Source organism: Podarcis raffonei, chromosome 2, assembly GCF_027172205.1.
Source record: "Podarcis raffonei isolate rPodRaf1 chromosome 2, rPodRaf1.pri, whole genome shotgun sequence".
In the NCBI taxonomy this organism is placed as follows: domain Eukaryota; kingdom Metazoa; phylum Chordata; class Lepidosauria; order Squamata; family Lacertidae; genus Podarcis; species Podarcis raffonei.
In genome coordinates, this window is record NC_070603.1 from 10796384 (window position 1) to 10816864 (window position 20481).

The window sequence follows — 20481 nt, forward strand, 5'->3', positions numbered from 1 at the left end:
CAAACAGTCTTCCTTAGATGTGATGGTGGGCGGGATCAAGAGGAGGAGCTTAGTTCTTATTAGCTCATAAATAGGGCAGTAGAAAAAGAAGTGTATGAAGTCCTCTACTTCATTCATTGTGCATGGACATAGACGCTGAGTAATGGGGGTCTTAAAGTAAATCCCCTGCAAGAAGGCCGTGGGTATAGAATGGAAACGGGCCATGGTAAACGCTCTTCTCAAATTGGGCTCCGTCAGGTCTATCAAGTAGTTGGCAAGTGATCTTACCACTTTCACTTTAGGGAGCCACTTGGAGAGGCGAGCTGTGGCGGACTGTGCCCGGTCCATGGCCTCGTCTCTTGTAAGAATCCAGGCCCGGATATTATGATGGTCCCAAGATGACAGCGTGTCAAGATCTGGGAGGGAGTAGCGTGCCGTGATAATCTCCATGGCCTTGGACCATTTGTTGTTATAAGCACAAGTTAAAAAGGCTTGCCTGGCTAGTAGGGAGCCTGGGGCTTTGATTAATTTACAATAAAAACTAATTATTCTAATGTGGGCTCTCGCAACAATAGAGGGGAGGCCCAGTTCTGTTCTTAACTGTGCAGCAACCGAGCCCCTGGGGAGGCCCAGTAACTTTCGTGCAAAAGAGTTTTATTGGCCAAGGGAGCCAGCGTACAGCTTTCAGGTCATGTGGCCAGCATGACTAGGTCACTTCTGGCGAACCAGAGGAGCGCATGGAAACGCCATTTACCTTCCCGTCAGAGCGGTACCTATTTATCTACTTGCACTTTGACGTGCTTTCAAACTGCTAGGTTGGCAGGAGCTGGGACCGAGGAGCAACAGGAGCTCACCCCGTCATGGGGATTCGAACAGCCGACCTTCTGATCGGCAAGTCCTAGGCTCTGTGGTTTAACCAACAGCGCCACCCGCGTCCCATCCACTTGAAATTAGGGCCACACTAATTTCCACTTGAAATTAGTACCTAAGCTGCTTTTTCTGCTGCAGGATTGCAGACCCATCAGCCCAAAATCTCAGCAAGGATAAAAGCAACTTGGTAGTGGTGGTATGAATCAGGTGAAAATCAAGGGGCAGGGTGGGGGCATGTGCTCCCATTCCCCCTCCCTGCCCCTCTCACAGCTTCCCTGCTTTAAAGTTTTTTTGCAAAGGAAGGAGGTTGGGCATCAAACTATCATTACATGCATCAGTGTAATAATATGGTAGTTTGGAAAAACAGTTTTATGAGTTGTGTGTTCCAGCTGGTGATAACCAGAGCTGTATAGTCTGCATTTTAGAAAACAACATTCCCTGTTCCCACCCCTCATGTTCTGCACCCAGGTATTCCAAATCCTGTGTCAAGAAAAAGGGGATTCTGAAACTCATATACACATTTGCATAGCTTCTTTCCCCTATTCTGTGTAATTAGTTCTAGTTTTGGAGAGACTGGTAGGAGCAAGGAGCTGTGCTCATCAGTACTAGAATTTGTACTTTGGCTTCTTGCGAGGTGTCAATCCCCACTTGCTTTCCAGCGGAACTTCAGCGCCATAGCCAGAGTCATTCAAAATCTCTTAGCGCCAATTGAACAGCACACTGAACAGCACTGAAGTGTGTAAATATTTCCTTTAGTGTCTGAAGACGAAGCTTTTGTTTTCTTTCTTTCTATGGTAAGAAATGGTGGAGATGAAAGAAAAGTGTTCCATGTGAAGGCCCTGGACTGGCAGAGAGATGGGAGAGGACGGGCAGATCTTTGAATGTGCAGGATAGCTGATCCAAGGCTGTGTCCAATCTCGGGGATTCATGCGCCCGTTCATGGGTTGCTGTTCCCATGTGTGCATTTGTGCTTTCAGTTTTATACCTCTGAAATCTTTCTCGGTGTTTCCTGTCCACACTCGTGGGCAGTGCTTGATGAGATGTATTCATGCTGTGCAAGTAGTACTTCCCCATAAGTTCTAGAAACCTGAGGCCCATTGTGACTGTGCGTACAGGTATTTCTTTAGCTCTGCATGCACCTTTAGAACAATATGCAAGTTTTCCAATATACCCAAAAGAGCAGTCAAATATAATTTTAAGATGTATCTAAAAGAATAGTCTCTCTCTCTCTGTGTGTGTGTGAGTTGCTCTAAGCATGGTGAGTATTTGAATTCACTTGCATGAAAGACTGCCAAATGTTTCCTTTGCTCTCCTTCTCCTTTCTCACCTCCTGTACCTGCAAGGCCACATTTTGTTTTAATTTTGAATACAGCTACTTTGTGCAAGAGCAGTTCTGCGCAAAATGGCTGTTTAAAAAATAATGGCGAATGCGCCTTCAGCAACAACCAGCGGGAAAGGGCAGTCTGCATCCTTTCCTTTGGGCTGATGGAAACAAAATAAAAGTAGCAGGGGTGGCACTAGATGCCCCCCCCAAGTGAAATGACACCACATGTGTAAAAACAACAACAAACAAGCCTGCCCACCCGCACAATGTGCTTCAGTGCATCCACAGTTGGGTGACATGGTTTTATATTTGATTTCCGCCCCCTGTATCAGATTATCTGTGCATCCATAAGATAAGAATTTAGCAGGGAGAACGTGCAGACTGCCACTTGAATGAAGACGATATGCAAACACAGCTGCAATTACACATTAACCTTGTGTGGATGAGCCCCAGATCGGAATAGAACAAGAAGGCAACACCTGTTCTGCCACTGCCCTGGTAAAGGGGGGGTAACCTTAGGGTGGCGCTGTGGGTTAAACCACAGAGCCTAGGACTTGCCGATCAGAAGGTTGGTGGTTCGAATCCCCTCAACGGGGTAAGCTCCCGTTGCTCGGTCCCTGCTCCTGCCAGCCTAGCAGTTTGAAAGCACGTCAAAGTGCAAGTAGATAAATAGGCACCGCTCTGGCGGGAAGGCAAACGGCGTTTCTGTGCGCTGCTCTGGTTCGCCAGAAGCTGCTTAGTCATGCTGGCCACATGACCCAGAAGCTGTATGCCGGCTCCTTCGGCCAATAAAGCGAGATGAGCGCCGCAACCCCAGAGTTGGCCACAACTGGACCTAATGGTGAGGGGCCCCTTTACCTTTACTAACCTTAGCCCCTCCAGACACTGTTGAGCTCCAGCTCCCATCACCTCCAGCCGGCATGGCCAATGATTAGGGGTTATGGCAATTCTGGAACATAAGGATTCTTCCATCCCTGTACTAGTCTTTGCTGATCTTAAGTAGTCTCATGCACCTCTTATACATCCTGCTTGAGCTTTATAGCCATTGCCCTACTATGCCAATTCTCCTCCTAGCCCAACTTTCAGCAGCTGATAAAGACACAGGAGCCCTGCCAGGAAAGAAAGTGGCAACCTTCCTGCCCCTCCTTCCTCCTCTCTTTCCCCTGCCCCAAACTCAGCAATTTTGTCTCCTTTCCCCATGGTGCTTTGCAGCTTTGGCTTTGTCACCATGGAAACAATAGCTGGAGCCCTGGGTGCGGCTGCAGAGCCCCTGTTGGCAGCCCGTCAGGCATTCCCCACAAAAATGAGCTCACAGGCACAGGAGCTTAAGTTTCCTGTGGAAACCCCTGCTCCCTTCTCCCAACCAACTTTCCAGGTCTGGAGAATCAGGAGACGAGAGCAGCGCAGCAGCCGCTCTTGAGCGAGGCCGTGCCTTTCAGCAAGCTGTATCCTTTCTCGTCCCTTTGCATGCCTCACCTCGGCCTGTATCTCCCTTCCACATGCATTAACATCTAGTCAAGAGCCACAGCGCTCTGGCCGAGAGGCCGCTGAGCAGCTTCAAAGGAAACTGGAGACTTTGGAAGGGTCCGGAGGGTCAGAACTGCGATGCCTCAGCAGCAAAGCCAAGGCCATCGTAGCAAGCAGGGTGACCCAAGACATGTTAGCGCCTGAGGAAGGAAATCCGAATGGTGCTTCTCTCCCCTTCTCTGTCCTCCTCCTCCTTGCATAGAAATATATATATAATAATAATAAAATAAGCAATGGATCATATCCTACCCTTTGCTGGCAGCCAGCATTTGCTGCCTGTAGGCCTACTCCGCTCTAGCCAGCCCTGGCGGGGGGGAGGGCAAGGCAAAGAGAAGAGCTTTGCCTTCCATTTTGGTAAAAATAGAATAGTAGGGTGTTCTGTGGTACTGAGTCATTACCTGGAAAAACCTTATACTTTGCTGGAAACCGGTAAAAAAAGAAGGAAGGGTTTGTTAGAACAGGGCTGGGCTTAACCATTGTGCCAGCAAGAACAAGGCTCTCGCCTGGTTGGCACCTTGTCTGTGGTATCGAATTCTGAGGCTTATCCCCTAGTCCAGTGATAACCAAACTTGGGTCTCTGGCTGTTTTTGGACTACAACTCCCATCATCCCTAGCTAGCAGGACCAATGGTCGGGGATGATGGGAGTTGTAGTCCAAAAACAGCCAGAGACCCAAGTTTGGGAGGCTCGGCTCTAGTGCCTCTCTCTGTTATAGACAGTTCCTCAGAACTGTGACAGCATGAAGGGGCTGTTACGTTTTGTTTTAATGATAATGCTTAGCACTTTATACAGCACATTTCAATTATTCAAAACCCTCACAGGCATTATCTAAGGTCCAAGCCACACATTGTGGTGAAAGCCTTTTAAAGTAACGTGCTTAGGACTGGGGGGGGGGGGGAGCTGCTGGAGCCCCCCCAGTTTGGATGAGGACCATGAAGCAGGTGAGAAGGGAGCTTAACCCGTTCCCACCCGTGCTGTTTTTTAATAATAATAATAATAATAATAATAATAATAATAATAATAATAATAATGATAATAATATATTATTTATACCCCACCCATTTGGCTGGGTTTTCCCAGCCACTCTAGGCGACTTCCAACAAAACATTAAAATACACTCATTCATGAAATATTAAAAGCTTCCCTAAACAGGGCTGCCTTCATATGTCTTCTAAAACTCTGGTAGTTGTTGTTCTCTTTGACATCAGGTGGGAGCACGTTCCACAGGGCAGGTCCTGCACACCTTTGGGAACAAATCGCAGTTCGGTGGGAGAAGAGGTGGTGTTGACAGGAGAAAACAGCACAGAGAAAGGATGGTAGTCCCTTTGCCTATCCCAATCCGGATCAGGGACCCATGGCTGATTTAGAAAAAAAGAAAAAGATGTGGGCAGTTCTCAGCACATTGGTGAAAAACTCTTTTAATACAACCTGTAGTTTGGCCCAAAGTAAACCTCCCACCAGCTCTATAAGTAAGTGTCATAATTCTCCCCCACAATGTAGAGACTGGTGATAGGACCGAGGTGGAACAAGAGTGGCTTTTATTATTATTTATTAAATTTGTATTCCGCCCTATACCTGGAGGTCTGACTTAGGCCACCTCAGGAGTTAGTTCGTGACTCAAGCAAGATTTGGGCAGCACCAAAAACGAAAGGAAGCCTCAGAGCAGTACTGCAAAATTAAATCTTTTCTCCAGTAATCATAATCCTTATGGAACAATAAACTGCCCAATGTGTTTCGGTTGATACTAACCTTCACATGAGTAGGGAGCCTTAATATTGAGCCCCTGAGGAAGGCTGTCATCAGCTGAAACACATTTGGCATTTTATTGCCTCACAAGGACTGTGTATTATTTGAACAAGACTCATTTCTCAGCGCATCTTTGAGGCTTTGCCTCTTCTTTTGCTCCCTGAGCTGGGATTTGAACCAGGCTTTTCCTGACTTCATAGCTCATACTCTTAACTGATATGCTACAGTTGGGGATTACTTTCCCCATCGTTTCCAGAAACAGCTGGATTTAGGAACATTGGAAGCTGCCTTGTATCAAGTCAGGCTCTAGCTCTGTGTTGGCGGCTCTGCAGCAGCAGCACAGGCCGTGGCGGTAGCGGCAGAATCAAGGCAGTGGCAAGATGGGGTGAAGCGTGGGGAGCTTCAGTTTGGCGGCGGCAGCGGCACAGGTGTGCACATACCTGTGAGGGCCCCAGGCACTAACTTTGAGCTCTCCCGACCTTGCCGCTTCCTCACCCCACCCCACCCCTGACCTGAGATGTCGGGAACTGAATTTGGGACCTTCTGTTCCAGAGTTATGGCCACCTCGCCTTAATAAATCAGGCTCGTGTGAAGTTTAGAATGCTGCCTCTTCTCCTGACGATTTCGGGGGGGGGTGTAGGATGGGGAGAACTGTACTTTTGGATGTTTTGTGCATATGTGGCTGGTTTAATTTTTCTCTGTCCCCTCTTCATGAACAGTGGCAGCTGGGCAAGGTAGGGGTGTGTGTGTGTGTACATTCCCTAACTCTGCAGACATACTATAAAGGGGACCCCGACCATTAGGTCCAGTTGTGGCTGGCTCTGGGCTTGCGGCACTCATCTCGCTTTATTGGCAAAGGGAGCCGACGTGCAGCTTCCAGGTCATGTGGCCAGCATGACTAAGCCGCTTCTGGCGAACCAGAGCAGCGCGCGGAAACGGCGTTTACCTTCCCACCAGAGAAGGTATTTGTCTACTTGCACTTTGACGTCCTTTCGAACTGCTAGGTTGGCAGGAGCAGGGACCGAGCAACGGGAGCTCACCCTGTCACGGGGATTCAAACCGCCGACCTTCGGATCAGCAAGTCCTAGGCTCTGTGGTTTAACCAACAGTGCCACCTGCATCCAGACATACTATACAAATGCACAAATTAATATCGGGTGCAGAATTCAGCATCTATTGGGCCTCAATGTAGAAAGCAGGCAAAAACCCAGGTGTTTGGCCCTTGTGGCTGCAGAGGCAGATTTCAGCAGGATTTCTAGCAGAGAGAGAGCAATGTTTCAGTGCCCTCCTTATTGCTTTGCTCCTTGACCAGTAGAGCAGAATAAATTTTCAAATAAAATAAAAATAAAAAATTTGTTTAATTTGTACAAATTCAGCTTTTTGGGGACATGATTAGTGTGTAGCAATGCAACTCTTCTTGTCACATGCAACATGCACACACCTCATTACCTTGTGTTAGAGTAGGTTATTGCTTCTCAGGTGAATGAATCCAATCATTTCTGAGCTAAACCCACACAAGAGGGGTGCCTGGCCCATGGGCAAGGATATTCCAGGACACTGTCAGTTTTTTAAAGACCACATCTAGCCCTCTTACTTAAAGCAGAGATAGGGAACTGGTGGCGCTCCAGATATTGTTGCGCTACGGCTCTCATCATCTTTGACCACCGAGTCATGCTGTCTGGGACTGATTGGAGTCCAGAAAGATCTGAAGGGCCACAAGTTTCCCCATCCCTGACTTTAAAAGGTGTAAGGGAAGATAAAGTGCCCAGGCAATACCCTACCCAGTGGCTCAGTAACATGGAAGCCTGCTCCTGCCAGTGGGTCTTGCCTACTTAATACATGGACACTGGCACTTGTGAGTATAATCTGAATATATTTTTACATTTGTTTTATTGTAACTTCTAAGAAAATAAGTGCCTATAAACTCATTACATCTCTTGAAATGAGGTTTTATGTTGTTTTGCACTGAGTTACAAAGGGCCCTCAGTGTAACTCCAGGCCCCATCACTGCCACCAAATTTCTGGCTATAGGCCCGTCCATTTTTAGGTTTCTTGACGTCTGCTGGCTTGTCAATTCTGTTACCTCAGTGTCTTGATTTGATCCGATAGGCCTGCCCAGAGGCTCCTGATGTCATGCATCAGTAGAATAGTTGTGTTTCGTGTCAGCTGCACACACACGACAGTTTTTAACCTATGGGCTTCCTGGGTTTCCCCTCAAAACCCTGTGCGATTGGCATAAAATTAATGTATAGCTATTTGAAAGTGACCTTGATGCCTGCCGTAGGACTTATATCCATAAAGTGCCAGGTTGGAAAGCAGACCCTGGCTTTCTTGCCTCTGCCCTCCCCCTCCATGGCTATAGGTCATGAGTGGGGGACCTGGGCCCTCAACAGAGAAAGCCAGATGTTGGGGAGAAGAATGTTAACTTAGCTTCGTCCTTGACATGCTTGTTTTCCATGTTCTGGGAATGTTGTGCATAAGGGGATTCCACTGTTTAAATCCCTGCCTGAAGCATGAAGTAGTGCAGTGATGTCCCAACTTGGCCCTCCAGCTGTTTTGGGACTACAACTCCAATCATCCCTAGCTAACAGGACCAGTGGTCAGGGATGATGGGAACTGTAGTCCCAAAACAGCTGGAGGGCCAAGTTTGGCCATCACTGAAGTCGTGCAACCCAATACAGGTTTATCCACCTTAGTGAGAACTTGGTTATTACCATGCCCCCTTCCATGAGGTAATAACCTAAATCTGAGGTGGCAATTGTAAAAGAACCCAGTAGGGAGAGAGGGCAGGGAGAGTTAAGCTTGCTGTGAGGAGATTTCTAATCCCAGAGGGATGTTCTGAGAACAAATGGAGGTTCTGTGGAGGGAGGTGTTAGGTCAATGTTTGAGAGGTCTGTTTTTTGCTCTTGTCAGTGAAGTTGCCAATTGTACTTTACTTGTGACATAAAAACAGGCAGCAGATGTTAAATAAGAAGATGACATATTGTGCCCCTTTGGCTAACCATCTCTTCGAAATAAAAACACATTGCTTTGCTTGCGGAAGGAGCTACGAGGGATTCTGGTGGTTTTGCTGAGGGAGCTGGTTCTGTAAAGAAGGTGCCACTGCAGAAAAGACCCTGGTCCATGTCCCCACTGATCTTCCCACAGGGAACCATGGGATGCACAACAAACCATAGGTTAAATTCCTTTAATTGTAGGACTATAATTTCTATAATTACAATGAAAATAACTAAAGTTTTCACTTAAACCCATATATTATGGAGGGCTGGTTAAGATTAATGATCCATTTTGTGCATAGCACTCGCTGTGAAGCAAGCATCCCGCCTGGAGTGCTATAAATAAGAGATCTGATGAATGGAAGTATCTCAAGAGGGTTCTTTGAGCCTTTATACTTACAGAACTGCTTCTTGTTCTCTTCCTAGGTACAAAGCACAAGACTATCCTGGAAGCACGCAGCGGGTTGGGGCCTATCAAGGCATATCCACGCCTGAGCCCCACCACTGGAGGGGAGCCGGGCAGCCAAGACCCCAGCGCTCAGGAGAGAACCTTCCACTGTGAAATCTGCAATGTCAAAGTCAACTCGGAGATCCAGCTCAAACAGGTGGGGAGGCATTTTAATACCTCGACAGTCTATTTTGCTGGTGAAGGCCTTCGTGCCACTAGAAAGAGTGTAAGGGACACAGTATAATCAAAGTTATTTTATTTTATAATGCTCAGCTATGAAAGAGCTATGTGCCTCTGAGCATACACAGAGTACATTTTCATCTCCTCTTAGTAATGGCAGTCAGTCCAGGTTTAGAGAACAGCACACTTTTGTGTCGAAAGAGTACAGCTTCCAGGGCACCTTGAGATCCCTATCAGGACTTCCTATTGCAGAAATTTAAGCCCTGGCTTTAGCCCAAGTCACTGGGGCAAAGTCAGCTCACCGAAGGGGGCAAAATGAAGTGGTCTCCCATTCTGATCTTTGTTGAGAGCTGCAGTGTGTAGGACAGATATAACCCATGGGGCACAGCTCCTGTCCACGAGGACCCTCGTACCTACGGGACTGCCTCTCCTGCTATGTCCCACGGAGGACCTTACGGTCTTCAAATAAAAACATCCTGGAGATCCCGGGCCACAGGGAGGTTAGGCTGGCCTCAACCAGAGCCAGGGCTTTTTCGGCCGTGGCCCCGATCTGGTGGAACGCTCTGTCACAAGAGACTAGGGCCTGTTCGGGGTCAGTTCGGGAACCCTGTAAGTTCTGAGCCTCTCCTAACACCCCCTCTCGAATCACGTTCTGAGAGGACTTCTGAGTGTTCAACACCTCCCCATTGCCTTCCGCCCCTTCCTGGCATCGTTGTTAGGCACCTGTTGAACCTCACAAACCTCAGGTTCACACTGTGCGAAACCAACCCACGCATTTGTGACCTGAAACCTCTCAGGTGGAATTCCCTTTGTAGCCCGCGAAGACCGCCTGGGCACAAACTGGGGTGCTCCTCTTGACCCACTGGGGCCAGCATGTGCGTCTTCCTCATCAGAAGACTCCCCCTCTGACTTGACACGTCTGTGAGCTTTCTCCATTATGCGCACAGGAGATGAGGGCTCACTCTTGGACACTCCTTTAACAACCTGTGGAGACGCCCTACTCTGTTCAGGGACTTGGTCTCCACCAGCAGGTTCAGGCTCTGGCTCTCTTTCCTCCTCAGAGTCAGACAGACAATCTGAGTGAACGTCAGAGCGCACTTTGCGCCTTGCCCAACCATCCTGCTCAAAGAACTCAGCCTGTTTACTGACCAGAAGCTTGGTCTGATCACCTTCTGGGTATGCGAATCTCCACCCTTTTGTCGCAGGCTCATATCCACAGAAGATCATTTCCTGGTACCTTGGACCACCCTCCTGCTGCAGAAACTTTGGTACAGGCACCATGGCTCTGCTACCAAAAGTGCGAAAGAAATGCACAAGCGGCTTCTGCCGATGAAGCAGGAAATACGGGGTGTCACCTACCACTGCATTGTAGCACCTGTTCATCGTGAAGTTGGCCGTTTTTACCGCCTCCCCCCAAAAACTTTGAGGCAAACCAGAGTCATCCAGTAGAATTTCGGATGCTCGAACCAGAGCTTTACTCCTAAGCTCTGCCACGCCACTCTTCTGAGGAGAAGTCACCTTGTGACGTATCCCCCTCTGGCGAAAGAAACCCTTTAGAGCAGACCCAGTGACCTCTGAACCACGGTCAAACTGGAAACCTTGCACCTTGGTGGAGAACCTCTGTTCCACCTCTGCAACCCAATCTTTGATCAGTTGCGTTGCCTCCTCCTTCGTTTTCAGCGTGTACGCCCATGCGTTCTGCGTATAATCATCTGTCAGCACCATCAGCCACTTGGCCTTGCCCAGACTTGGCTGTGGCATACCTAAAAGGTCTGCATGCACAAGCTCAAAAGGCTTTGTGGTTACCCTGTCCACCCTGGGATCATTAAATCCCTTATTTCTGGCTTTTCTGCAAGCCTTGCAATTCAAAGGTTTACCACATTCTTTTACCTTGCAACCTTTGGTGCACTCTGATAACATCTGGACGTCCTCACAGGACCCATGTGACATCCTCTTGTGCCACACGCAAGCACACGACACATGAGTGTGGTCAGTGGTTTTCCCAGCATTCCCCTCACCCTCGAGAGGTGATTCCAGAACAAAGAGGTTGTTCTGATTTTTCTCAACACGTACCAGTTGCTCTCCACCTCTGGAAATTGTGCAAACATTGTTTTCAAAACTCACAGAATATCCCTCCTGTAAAAGGCACGGTACAGATAGCAGGCAATGTTTTATCTCAGGGAGAACATAAACCTTCAATTCAGCCTGCAAGAAAGAGACAAACATGTTAGAAACATGGGTTACACGTCCCTGTGAACCTGTAGCAAATCTAACTGTTTTCTCAGTTGAAACAGCCTTGCAGTTCCACATTTGTCCATCAGGTGGCGCTGTTACCAAATGGGCGTTCGCAGCTGAGTCAACAACCCAACGTAGGACTCTCCCCCCTCTGGAGTTGTCCTTCTTTGTTGCCTTAGCAACTGACTTCCTGCTCCCCCCGACCTTGGAGCTTTCGCTGCAGGTGTTGTTGCTGTCCAAAACTGCCATCGAAGCAGTCAGCTGATAAACGTTTTCTTCCCCTTCCGGCCGACCCTGGGACTTTCCACGCTGGCCTCTTCTCCCGGGCTGGTTCCCATGGGAAATGTCCTTGGGACTTTCCTGCCCTTTGTCTCGCTGTGGGCAGCTGCGACGCAGATGTTCAGCCGAGGCACAAACAAAACATCGCCTAGTGGAAAACTTTGCAAACGTGCCTTTGGTCTTCTCTGCCCCCCCAACCTTTCCAGCAGCCCTCCTCCTCGAGGCTTTTCCGCTGTTGGGAAAATGGCTTTTGGCTTCTGCTGTGGTTTCTCTGCAAACCCCCTCCAGCTCCTGCCAAACAGCCTGGGCACTCTCAAGACCCTTGGAATGGCTTGCAACCCCACTCTCTGGTGCAAAGCTCCTCTCTTCTCTCAGCTGCTCTGCAGCTGCAGCTCACGTATTGGGGCATTCCGGCAGCCCTCCAACACAGTCCCAGCCCCCTCTGGGCCTCCCTCAGGCTGGCGTCTAGCCCCCTCTGGTGTGGCTCCCACTCTCTTCAGTGCCTGCCAACCGACCCAGGGCTCCTTCCCGTCTGCCTCTTCAAAAGGGACGGAGTACGATTCATGGCTGTCTGCCATCTCTCCCCCGGGGGCCCAGCCTACTTACGAGTACCTCCCGGTCCGGCAGATCTCAGCTCCTCCCAGCGAACTCCTGGCTGGCACCAGCTACTCCTTAGCTGGCCTTTGGCTGCTGGCCTCTGTCTCTTTGCCTGCAGTTTCACTTCCCAGCGTCTCATCAGCTGGCCTCTGGCTGCAGCCTCCTCACACGCACGAACGTTGCTTATCTTTATTGCTGACCTCCATAACCTGTTCGGGGTCAATTTCGTCCAGGGGGTCCGGCACACTTCTCTTGCGCAGCTCTGGTCTTCCCCCCGGGACCTTTGACTCAGCAGAGCATAAAACACAGCGGAAGTAGAAGCTTGAAACGTTCTGTCGTGTGGTGGCAATAACTCAGGCTGACACTTAGCAGTCTCCTTATCTTTAAAGTCTTTATTCCTTAGCAAAACACAACAGCTATAAATCTCCTGCCTGGCGAGAGTTCGCCCATGTTGCTCCTTTCTCCATGGAGCTAAACACGCAGACAGTGTGTGTCTTTCTCTCTCTCTCTCAGAGATACTGACCACTCCCACTTCCGTGTTCTAAACACACCCTCAGAATGTGAGGCGTCATCACTCAGAACTCTTAACCCTGTAAGTTCTGAGCCTCTCCTAACAGGGCCCTGCGGGACTTGACATCTTTCCGCAGGGCCTGCAAGACACAGCTGTTCCACCAGGCCTTTGGCCAAGGCACAGTCTGACCCCCTCCTTCAGTAATCCACAGAGAACTCTAGCCCAATGGTTGCCATTAATTTGATTTTGGTTTTCGAATGAATTGATTTTAGAATGCATTTCAATTAATTGATTGTGATTTTATGTAAACTGTGTTACTTTTATTGTTGTTAGCCGCTCTGAGCCTGGCTTCGGCTGGGGAGGGCAGGATATAAATAAATTATTATTATTATTCAGTGGGGCTCTCTCTGGTGGATTGTGCTCTGTTAATTGGGAGTGGGGAGAACATTGGCGCTGCCCACCTCAGGCACCAGACAACCATGGCCTAGCCCATTATGTCTGTATACAAATAATGCCTGAGCGCTCCCACACCCCACAGCCCATTGACTCTCCCCTAGGTATGTGCACAAGGAAACAGAAATTAGCAGCTCCGGTGAGCATGTCAGAACTTCACTTACTGAATTCTGTGCACGCTTGTTGATGGATTGGGGAAGGGAAAGAGATCTTGAGGGAAACCAAGTCAGGGAGTGAAGATTCCTTGGTTGCTCCTAAGCATTATGTCTGGTTCTTCCTCTTTGTAGCACATTTCCAGTCGACGGCACCGGGATGGAGTAGCTGGGAAGCCCAACCCCTTGTTGAGTCGGCACAAGAAGCAGCGAGGCATGGCAGAGCTGCAGGTGAGTGGCGGTATTGGCCAGGGTGGGCGGGGGCTGGGGGCATCTCTCCGTTTGGAGTGGGTTGGGGTAACTGTGCTCAGAGCAGTACGTACGGGACAGACTTTGAGAGCTGCCACCCTGCACCTGACCATATAACATAAACCAAGCAAAACAAAATGTTTGAAGGCACCTTTTTGTTCCAGGGTGTTTTTCATTTATAAAAATAGACACCAACTCTACAGGACTGAGGCATCTTCAGCCCCCACTCCCCATGTCCGTTGTGGTGCGGACAAGCCCCTCTCCCAATATTGAGGCGGCCGACTCCTTCCTTGCTCCCCTCCCTCTGTCTGCTGTCTTGCGCTGCTTTGGGAGATGCCGCGTGGCCTGGCTGGAGGGCCTCCTAGGCCACGCAGCAACGGAAGACACCACACAGACACTTGGGAGATCTGCGACAGTCGTGTGACATCACACATACTTAACAGCCCCCCCCCCCAATGTTGGGTGCAGCTTAGCTTCCTTTTCTGGTTGGGGAAGGGCTAGAGTATCTGCTTTGCATGTGGAAGGTTCCCGGTTCAGTCCCTGGCATCTCAAAATAATGTTGGGTGTCCAGCAATAAATCACACAAAGTGAAGTTAACTCTTTATTAGGAGAAACAAGGCTGCTTAATAGTGCCAGGCCTAATGAGCACAACAACAAGTCCCGGTAGATCTTGTCCCTGGTGCGGACTGAAGTTCTCTACCAGGTCAAAGCTACCTAACTGCCCTCCTCTCCCTAGTCCTTCCCAAGCTTTCTGAGACTCTACCGGTGCACCTGTTTCTATTTCTCCTGATTCTGGAAGTCCAGGGAAGAGAAAAGCTTGTTGCAGCAGGAGGGGGAGACTCCCTGGAAGGCCTGGGCGATGTGTTGCCCACAAAGAACAGGGTGTGATGGTGGCTTCACCCAGCAGTATATTGCAGGAGTAACCGCCGCTGCTCCTGCATCCCCTCTGCTAACAGGGTCGCTGGAAGCAGAGGGACTCGGGAGCAGCACTGGTTTCACCCACTATATACAGTGGTACCTCAGGTTAAGAACTTAATTCGTTCTGGAGGTCCATTTTTAACCTGATGCACCACTTTAGCTAATGGGGCCTCCCGCTGCTGCCGCACCCCTGCTGCGCGATTTCTGTTCTCATCCTGAAGCAAAGTTCTTAACCCGAGGTACTATATCTGGGTTAGTGGAGTCTGTAACCTGAAGCGTATGTAACCCGAGGTACCACTGTACTGCTGGGTGAAGCCGCCATCACACACTGCCCCTCCTAACACAGAGGGAGGAACAAGCTGCATTGTTGGTCTAATACAGCTTATTCCTCCCTCAGCCTCTTTAAATGGCTCCGCTAAGGCATGGGCTCACTCCTCAGCGGAGCAGGTTAAAGAAGCCCCACCCCGTCTCTGGCTTGCGCAAGCCAGCGGCGGGGTTAGGGCTCTATTAAACTGCTCCGCCCCCCAGCTGAGCAAGCCCCCATGCCTCACACTTGAACCAGAAGGACATTGGGACTCAGCTGGGGGGGGGGCAGGGCCTTTGTGCCCCCGCCCAGCTGAGCAGCACAAGGAAGCCCTGGTCGGGAGCCAGGGTGAAAACACCACAGCTCCCTCGGTGAGAGTGGTGGCAGTTTCACCCTGATAGCTCACGGGGCTGGAGCCAACGCACCTTGTTCCTTCCTCCATTTCAACATCACGGTGCCAGATCATGATGTTGAAAACCTGACCTTGCCCAGCCCTACTCCCTGGCGTCTTCAGCAGTCTGCCCCATTTCTGCTCCTTGGCATGCCTCCGCTTCTGCCTCTGATTCTAGACTGCTCTGTGGTGCTGTGGGTTAAACCACAGAGCCTAGGACTTGCCGATTAGAAGGTCGGTGGTTCGAATCCCTGCGACAGGGTGAGCTCCCGTTGCTCGGTCCCTGCCAACCTAGAAGTTCAAAAGCACGTCCAAGTGCAAGTAGATAAATAGGTACCGCTCCAGCGGGAAGGTAAATGGCGTTTCCATGCACTGCTCTGGTTCGCCAGAAGCGGCTTAGTCATGCTGGCCAAATGACCTGGAAGCTGTACGCCGGCTCCCTCGGCCAGTAAAGCGAGATGAGCGCCGCAACCCCACGACTGGACCTAATGGTCAGGGGTCCCTTTACCTTTACTCCCTGGCGTCTTCAGCAGCCTGCTTCATTTCTGCTCCTTGGCTTGCCTCCACTTCTACCTCTGATTCTGGACTGCTCTCTGCCACCGCCTCTTTCTTCTCCCTAAAAACCCTGTTACCTCTTCAGCTTTTGACACCTCCTCCTCCCAGTCTCCTCCCTCTGACCAGGCACTGCTGTTCCACCACCACCCCCTAGCTCTGAGCCTTCTTCCCTTTGGGGTTTCCCAGCTGGTGGCTGCCACCCTCCCTCTCTATCCAGTCCATGAGAACTGGGGATGTCCACTCCTGGGACTGTGCAACAGCTGCTGCCAGTCAGTGCACTACTGAGCTGGATGGACCAAAGCTCTGACTTACCGTGAGGCAATCTCCAACGTTGCCTCTGACGCCTGCCTCTCTCGTTTTGTTTCCACAGGGCTCCCTGGCCTTCCCGAAGGAGCTTCCCAAGTCGCTGGCGGCCGGATTGCTGCCCAATCCGCTGGCTGTGGCAGCAGCCATGGCAGCCGCCGCTTCCTCGCCCCTGACGCTGCGACCAGCCCCGACGCCCCCGCTCTTGCAGGGCCCGCCTCTGACGCACCCGCTCCTGCGCCCGGCTCCGGGGCCCATCCGAACTGCACACGGACCCATCCTCTTCTCGCCATACTGATGCCGCCCGCCCACCCACCTGCCTGCCACAATCCCGGGACTCTTGGCACCACTGGAACCGCCCACCCCGGCAACTAGCAACAGGTCTCGGCAACGTCACATGGCGCCCGGCCCCATCCAGCGGGAGCGATTTTTTTCTTTCCTTTCTTTTTTTGTTTCTTTTCCTCTTTTTTTCTTTGTAACTAGAGATGGAAATATTTTTCTGAGAAGAGAAAAAGGGACAATCCCGCCCTCACACAAACACACACATACACACACACCTGCTCTCAACCCCATCTGGGGTCCCTGGCCAAATCTGCACAAGAGCCAGGGTCTCCCACAGGCTGGGCCAAGGTGTGTTTGTGTGCATCTATGTGTGTGTGTCAGTCACATCTCCCGAGGTACACAAAAGGTTGGGGAGAGATAGTGCCTCCCCAGGACTCTGTGGAGCATCGAAAGGGGAGGCAGTTCTGGTACCTCAGGGACTGATCAGCAAGCAATCTCCTTCCATCCCAGAGCTAAGGGGGGGCCCTTGCCTCCCCCACTCATACAAGCCATTGTCCACTTGCACTGAAAGGGGTGTGTGTGTGTGTTTGTGTGCACGGGACAGAAGACAGGGCCTCCGGAAGACAGAGCCCCTACTGCAATAATGCTGGCCGGCACCTCCATGTACATATCCCCCCCCCGATTCCCCCACGCTCCCCTGTGCTGGCCCCACCCTCACTGCGCTTCCATGCAATGGGGGCCCCCCGTGGCCCCACCACCGCTGCACCTCGACAAGAGACTGGCAGAGCAATTACTGTGCTCCCATTGCCCTCACCCCCCATTCCTCTAAGAGGCAGACAGACATAAACAAACTCGGCACCGTTTTCTGTTCAGAAGTGACATCCACACACCTGAGTCAGAGAACCGTTCCCTCCTCTACACCACCCACCCTCCCTAGGTAAGGAAAATCAAGGGAATCTGGGCTGGGCTATTTTTCTTCTTTTAAAGTTACGTTTCGTTCAATCTGGAGGAATCAGGAAGAACTCTGAATTGAGAAAGTGAGTGCGATCCCATCACCTAACCTGGAAACCATGTGATGGGTATGGTTGTGTGTGTGTTGTGTGTGTGTGTGTGTGTGTGTGTGTGTGTGTGTGGTGATGAAAAACTGGGACTCACACTGCTATCTCACTGAGTAGGAGCAAGGGCTTTGACTCATCTGACGGGGTTGTTAGCCTTGACTCTTGGCTCCTAAGCAAAGAAGAGCAGGGATCTCCTCTCTAAAGGAGTTCCTTGCATCTCGTTCTGCCTGTAGACCTTCCCTTTGGGTTATTTGAGCTGTTGCCATGGTAGCACAACATCTCTCTGTGTATCCTTTCCCCCTCTCCTTTTTTTCTACAGAGTTGGGTCCCCATCCCTCCACCCCTTTCTTGAGTGGGTGGGACATTAACCAGGAGGCCAGGTCATTAGTTTCCTGGAGATTAAACAGCCTCCTCCTCTCCAGTCCCCCTTCTCCTAAAGCCCAACCCCACCCGGAGCACATAAAATTCCAGATGCTTGTTAAATTCCCTGGCACGCATCCTAGTTGGCGCCTATCCGTGGATTTTGCGTGTGTGTGTGTGTACATTTGTGTGTGTTGATTAATGGAACAAGGGAGGTTCGGGTTCGCTCTCTCACACACACACACGCATGCATGCACCATGGTCTGCAGTTTCCCATCTGCCCCAAGCAGAAAAACAACGCAAGGCCCGGAATATGACCCCGTAGACCAGGGAGGAAGGTCTTCCATGCCATGGCCATTAGCCACACTCCTCTCCCCTTGCCCCTTTCAAAACTGTGACTGACGTTCAGAGCAATAGAGACACTGGCGTATGTGGGGGGAATGGGACCCACCTTCCCTCTAGCTGGCATGAATCACGCCAGTCCTGTCCCGCGTTACCTCTGTCCCTCAAAGCCCACAGGGCAGTCTGTCCCCCTCCCTCTGCCCATCCCAGGTGTCCTGTTCACCCCAGAGTGTCTGTCTTTCCATCTGCCATCCGTCTGTCCATGCTAGACTTTCTCCTTGCCCGTTCTCCCCCCCCCCCGCCCCACCTTTCTTGCTGACACCAATGCCTTTCTGCTTCATCCCATATAGCACCTTTGATCCCTCTGCCCCTTGACAACAATAAAAGTGATAAGGCTCGTTTTCGCCTGCATTCTTCGCCTCTGTCGGGGACTCCAGGGCTCAGTATGGCGGATTCAGACTGGGATCAACCCCTAGGCTCTGTGGGCAAGCGTGTGCTCTGATCCCAGAGCCCACTTCAGATGCTGAAGAGAGGGAAGGCATGGAACTTGCGATTGGCAGGCATTATGAAACTACTGCATGGGATAGGACTGGTATAAACAGGGGGAAAGTGGCTTTCTGTTTTCTCCAGGTCAGCAGACCAGTGCATCCTGTTTGTTCCTGCTCCACTGACCTCAGGGACACTTAGCTAGAGAACCCATCCCCTGGATCTGGTCATGAAAATGTCACTGTACAAAATCCCACAGCCCTGAGATACGGGGTGGGGATTTCAGGGGAAGCAAATTCCCACTTCCACCCCCTACTGGTCAGATTTGTGAAGATCTTGATAAGGGAGCTGCATCCATGGGCACAGCCAAGGGGGAAGCAGGGGGCAGCCCCCCTCCCCAAATCAATACAAATCAATACAAATTTGAGGTCCTTCCCCTACTAACAAAAATCCTGGCTATGCCCATGGCTGCGCATCACCTATTAGCTGCTGAGTTGCAAGCAACTTTAATCTGCCTTCTTGTACAGCTTTAGTTGCAGTTACCACTGGATAAGAAACTTCAATATAGATTGTTCTGATTACCTTTGTCCTAAAACAAGTTCATGGATTCAACTAAGTTTTACACAGAGCAGACCCACTGGAATTAATGAACATGACTAGTTCCATTAATTTCACTGGGTCTGCTCTGACTAAAACCTAGTTGATTACCACCCCAAATTTTGACTACCACCACTCAACTCTAAAAACAAGAGTTCTGCTTAGACCAGTTTCATACATGACAATATACGTTAACGGCAGGAACTACAATTCCCATCATCCCTGACCACTGGTCCTGTTAGGGATGATGGGAGTTGTAGTCCCAAAACATCTGGAGGGCCGAGTTTGGGGGTGCCTGATTAACGGGTATACGATGCATCTCCATCCTGCAACTGTTTATTCCTGAGAATGTTTCCATGGCATAGGTAAAAAGTGTTAAGCACACTTGAAACACTGTGGTTTCCAACCGATGCACGTTGCAAATCTGTAATGTGCATCCATTGAGACTGTGACATGTGATGTGTCCCTCAGAGGAGGAGATCTTGACTGCCTACACTGTCTCAGCCCACGCTTGAACACCAATGTGACCCAGTGGTGGCTCTACTACCCTGAGGCAAAATGAGGCCATTGCTTCGGGCAGCATATTTTGAGTGCTATTAAGGAGAGTGGGAGTCAAGCAGATGTGACCTGCAGGGCATGGTTCACTGGGAAGTTCTCCAAGCGCCACCAAACTGAAGAGCTGTGTGAGCACATGATGCTCCCGAGCGTTTTCGGTTCATTTAAGTGTGGCTTGCGCTGGAGATTTTCCCACTGCCTCGGGGCGAACAGTTTAAATATGTTATTCAGATTTCCTGCCTCAATCACTGAAATGTCTTGAGGGCAGCCCCGCAAACAACTCCGACTGACTCTGGGTTCTGTGTGCATGTCTATTTTAGACCTAGCCCTCTCCCAGAGAGAGAGAGATCATGCAGATTGCTGCCTCCCCTGGTTTTTAATCCTCTTTTTTCCTTGCTTGCTCAAGCAGTGCAGAGAAAGTGCAAGCAAGGGAGGGCAGATTACGGATTGTGCTGGGTCCAAGTTTCCATTTTATCAGTTCAGGTGACTTCAGCCTGGGGCTGGCCCATGGGTCTGAGAGTGCGGCTGCCTATAGCACAGAATTCACATTACAGAATCATAGAATTGTAGAGTTGGAAGGGAGCCTGAGAATCATCTAGTTCAGCCCCCTGCAATGCAGGAATCTCAACAGCATCATGCACAGCCAGAGTACCACAAGCATTTCCCCAGGAGCCTTCTCATGCTTCTTGATAATGTGCTGCAGTAAACTTCCCAGGGGCTTAGGAAGAGAAGGTGCCTTTGACCATCTCAGCGCCTAACAAACAGACAAACCTTTCCTTGCTGGC

General features: G+C 50.3%; 1 protein-coding gene across 5 annotated transcripts in view; it reads left to right on the top strand.

Moving 5' to 3' along the window:
* Nucleotides 1-18456, top strand: part of ZNF385A (zinc finger protein 385A) — a 202277-nt gene extending 183821 nt beyond the window's left edge. For all 5 annotated transcript variants that reach the window (XM_053373228.1, XM_053373243.1, XM_053373252.1 and 2 more), the window contains 3 exons: nt 8868-9046; nt 13432-13527; nt 16084-18456. In XM_053373228.1, coding sequence (XP_053229203.1) covers nt 8868-9046; nt 13432-13527; nt 16084-16314 — 506 coding nt within the window. In that variant the 3' untranslated portion in view covers nt 16315-18456. The remainder of the gene's footprint in view (nt 1-8867; nt 9047-13431; nt 13528-16083) is intronic.
* Nucleotides 18457-20481: the final 2025 nt, after the last annotated feature.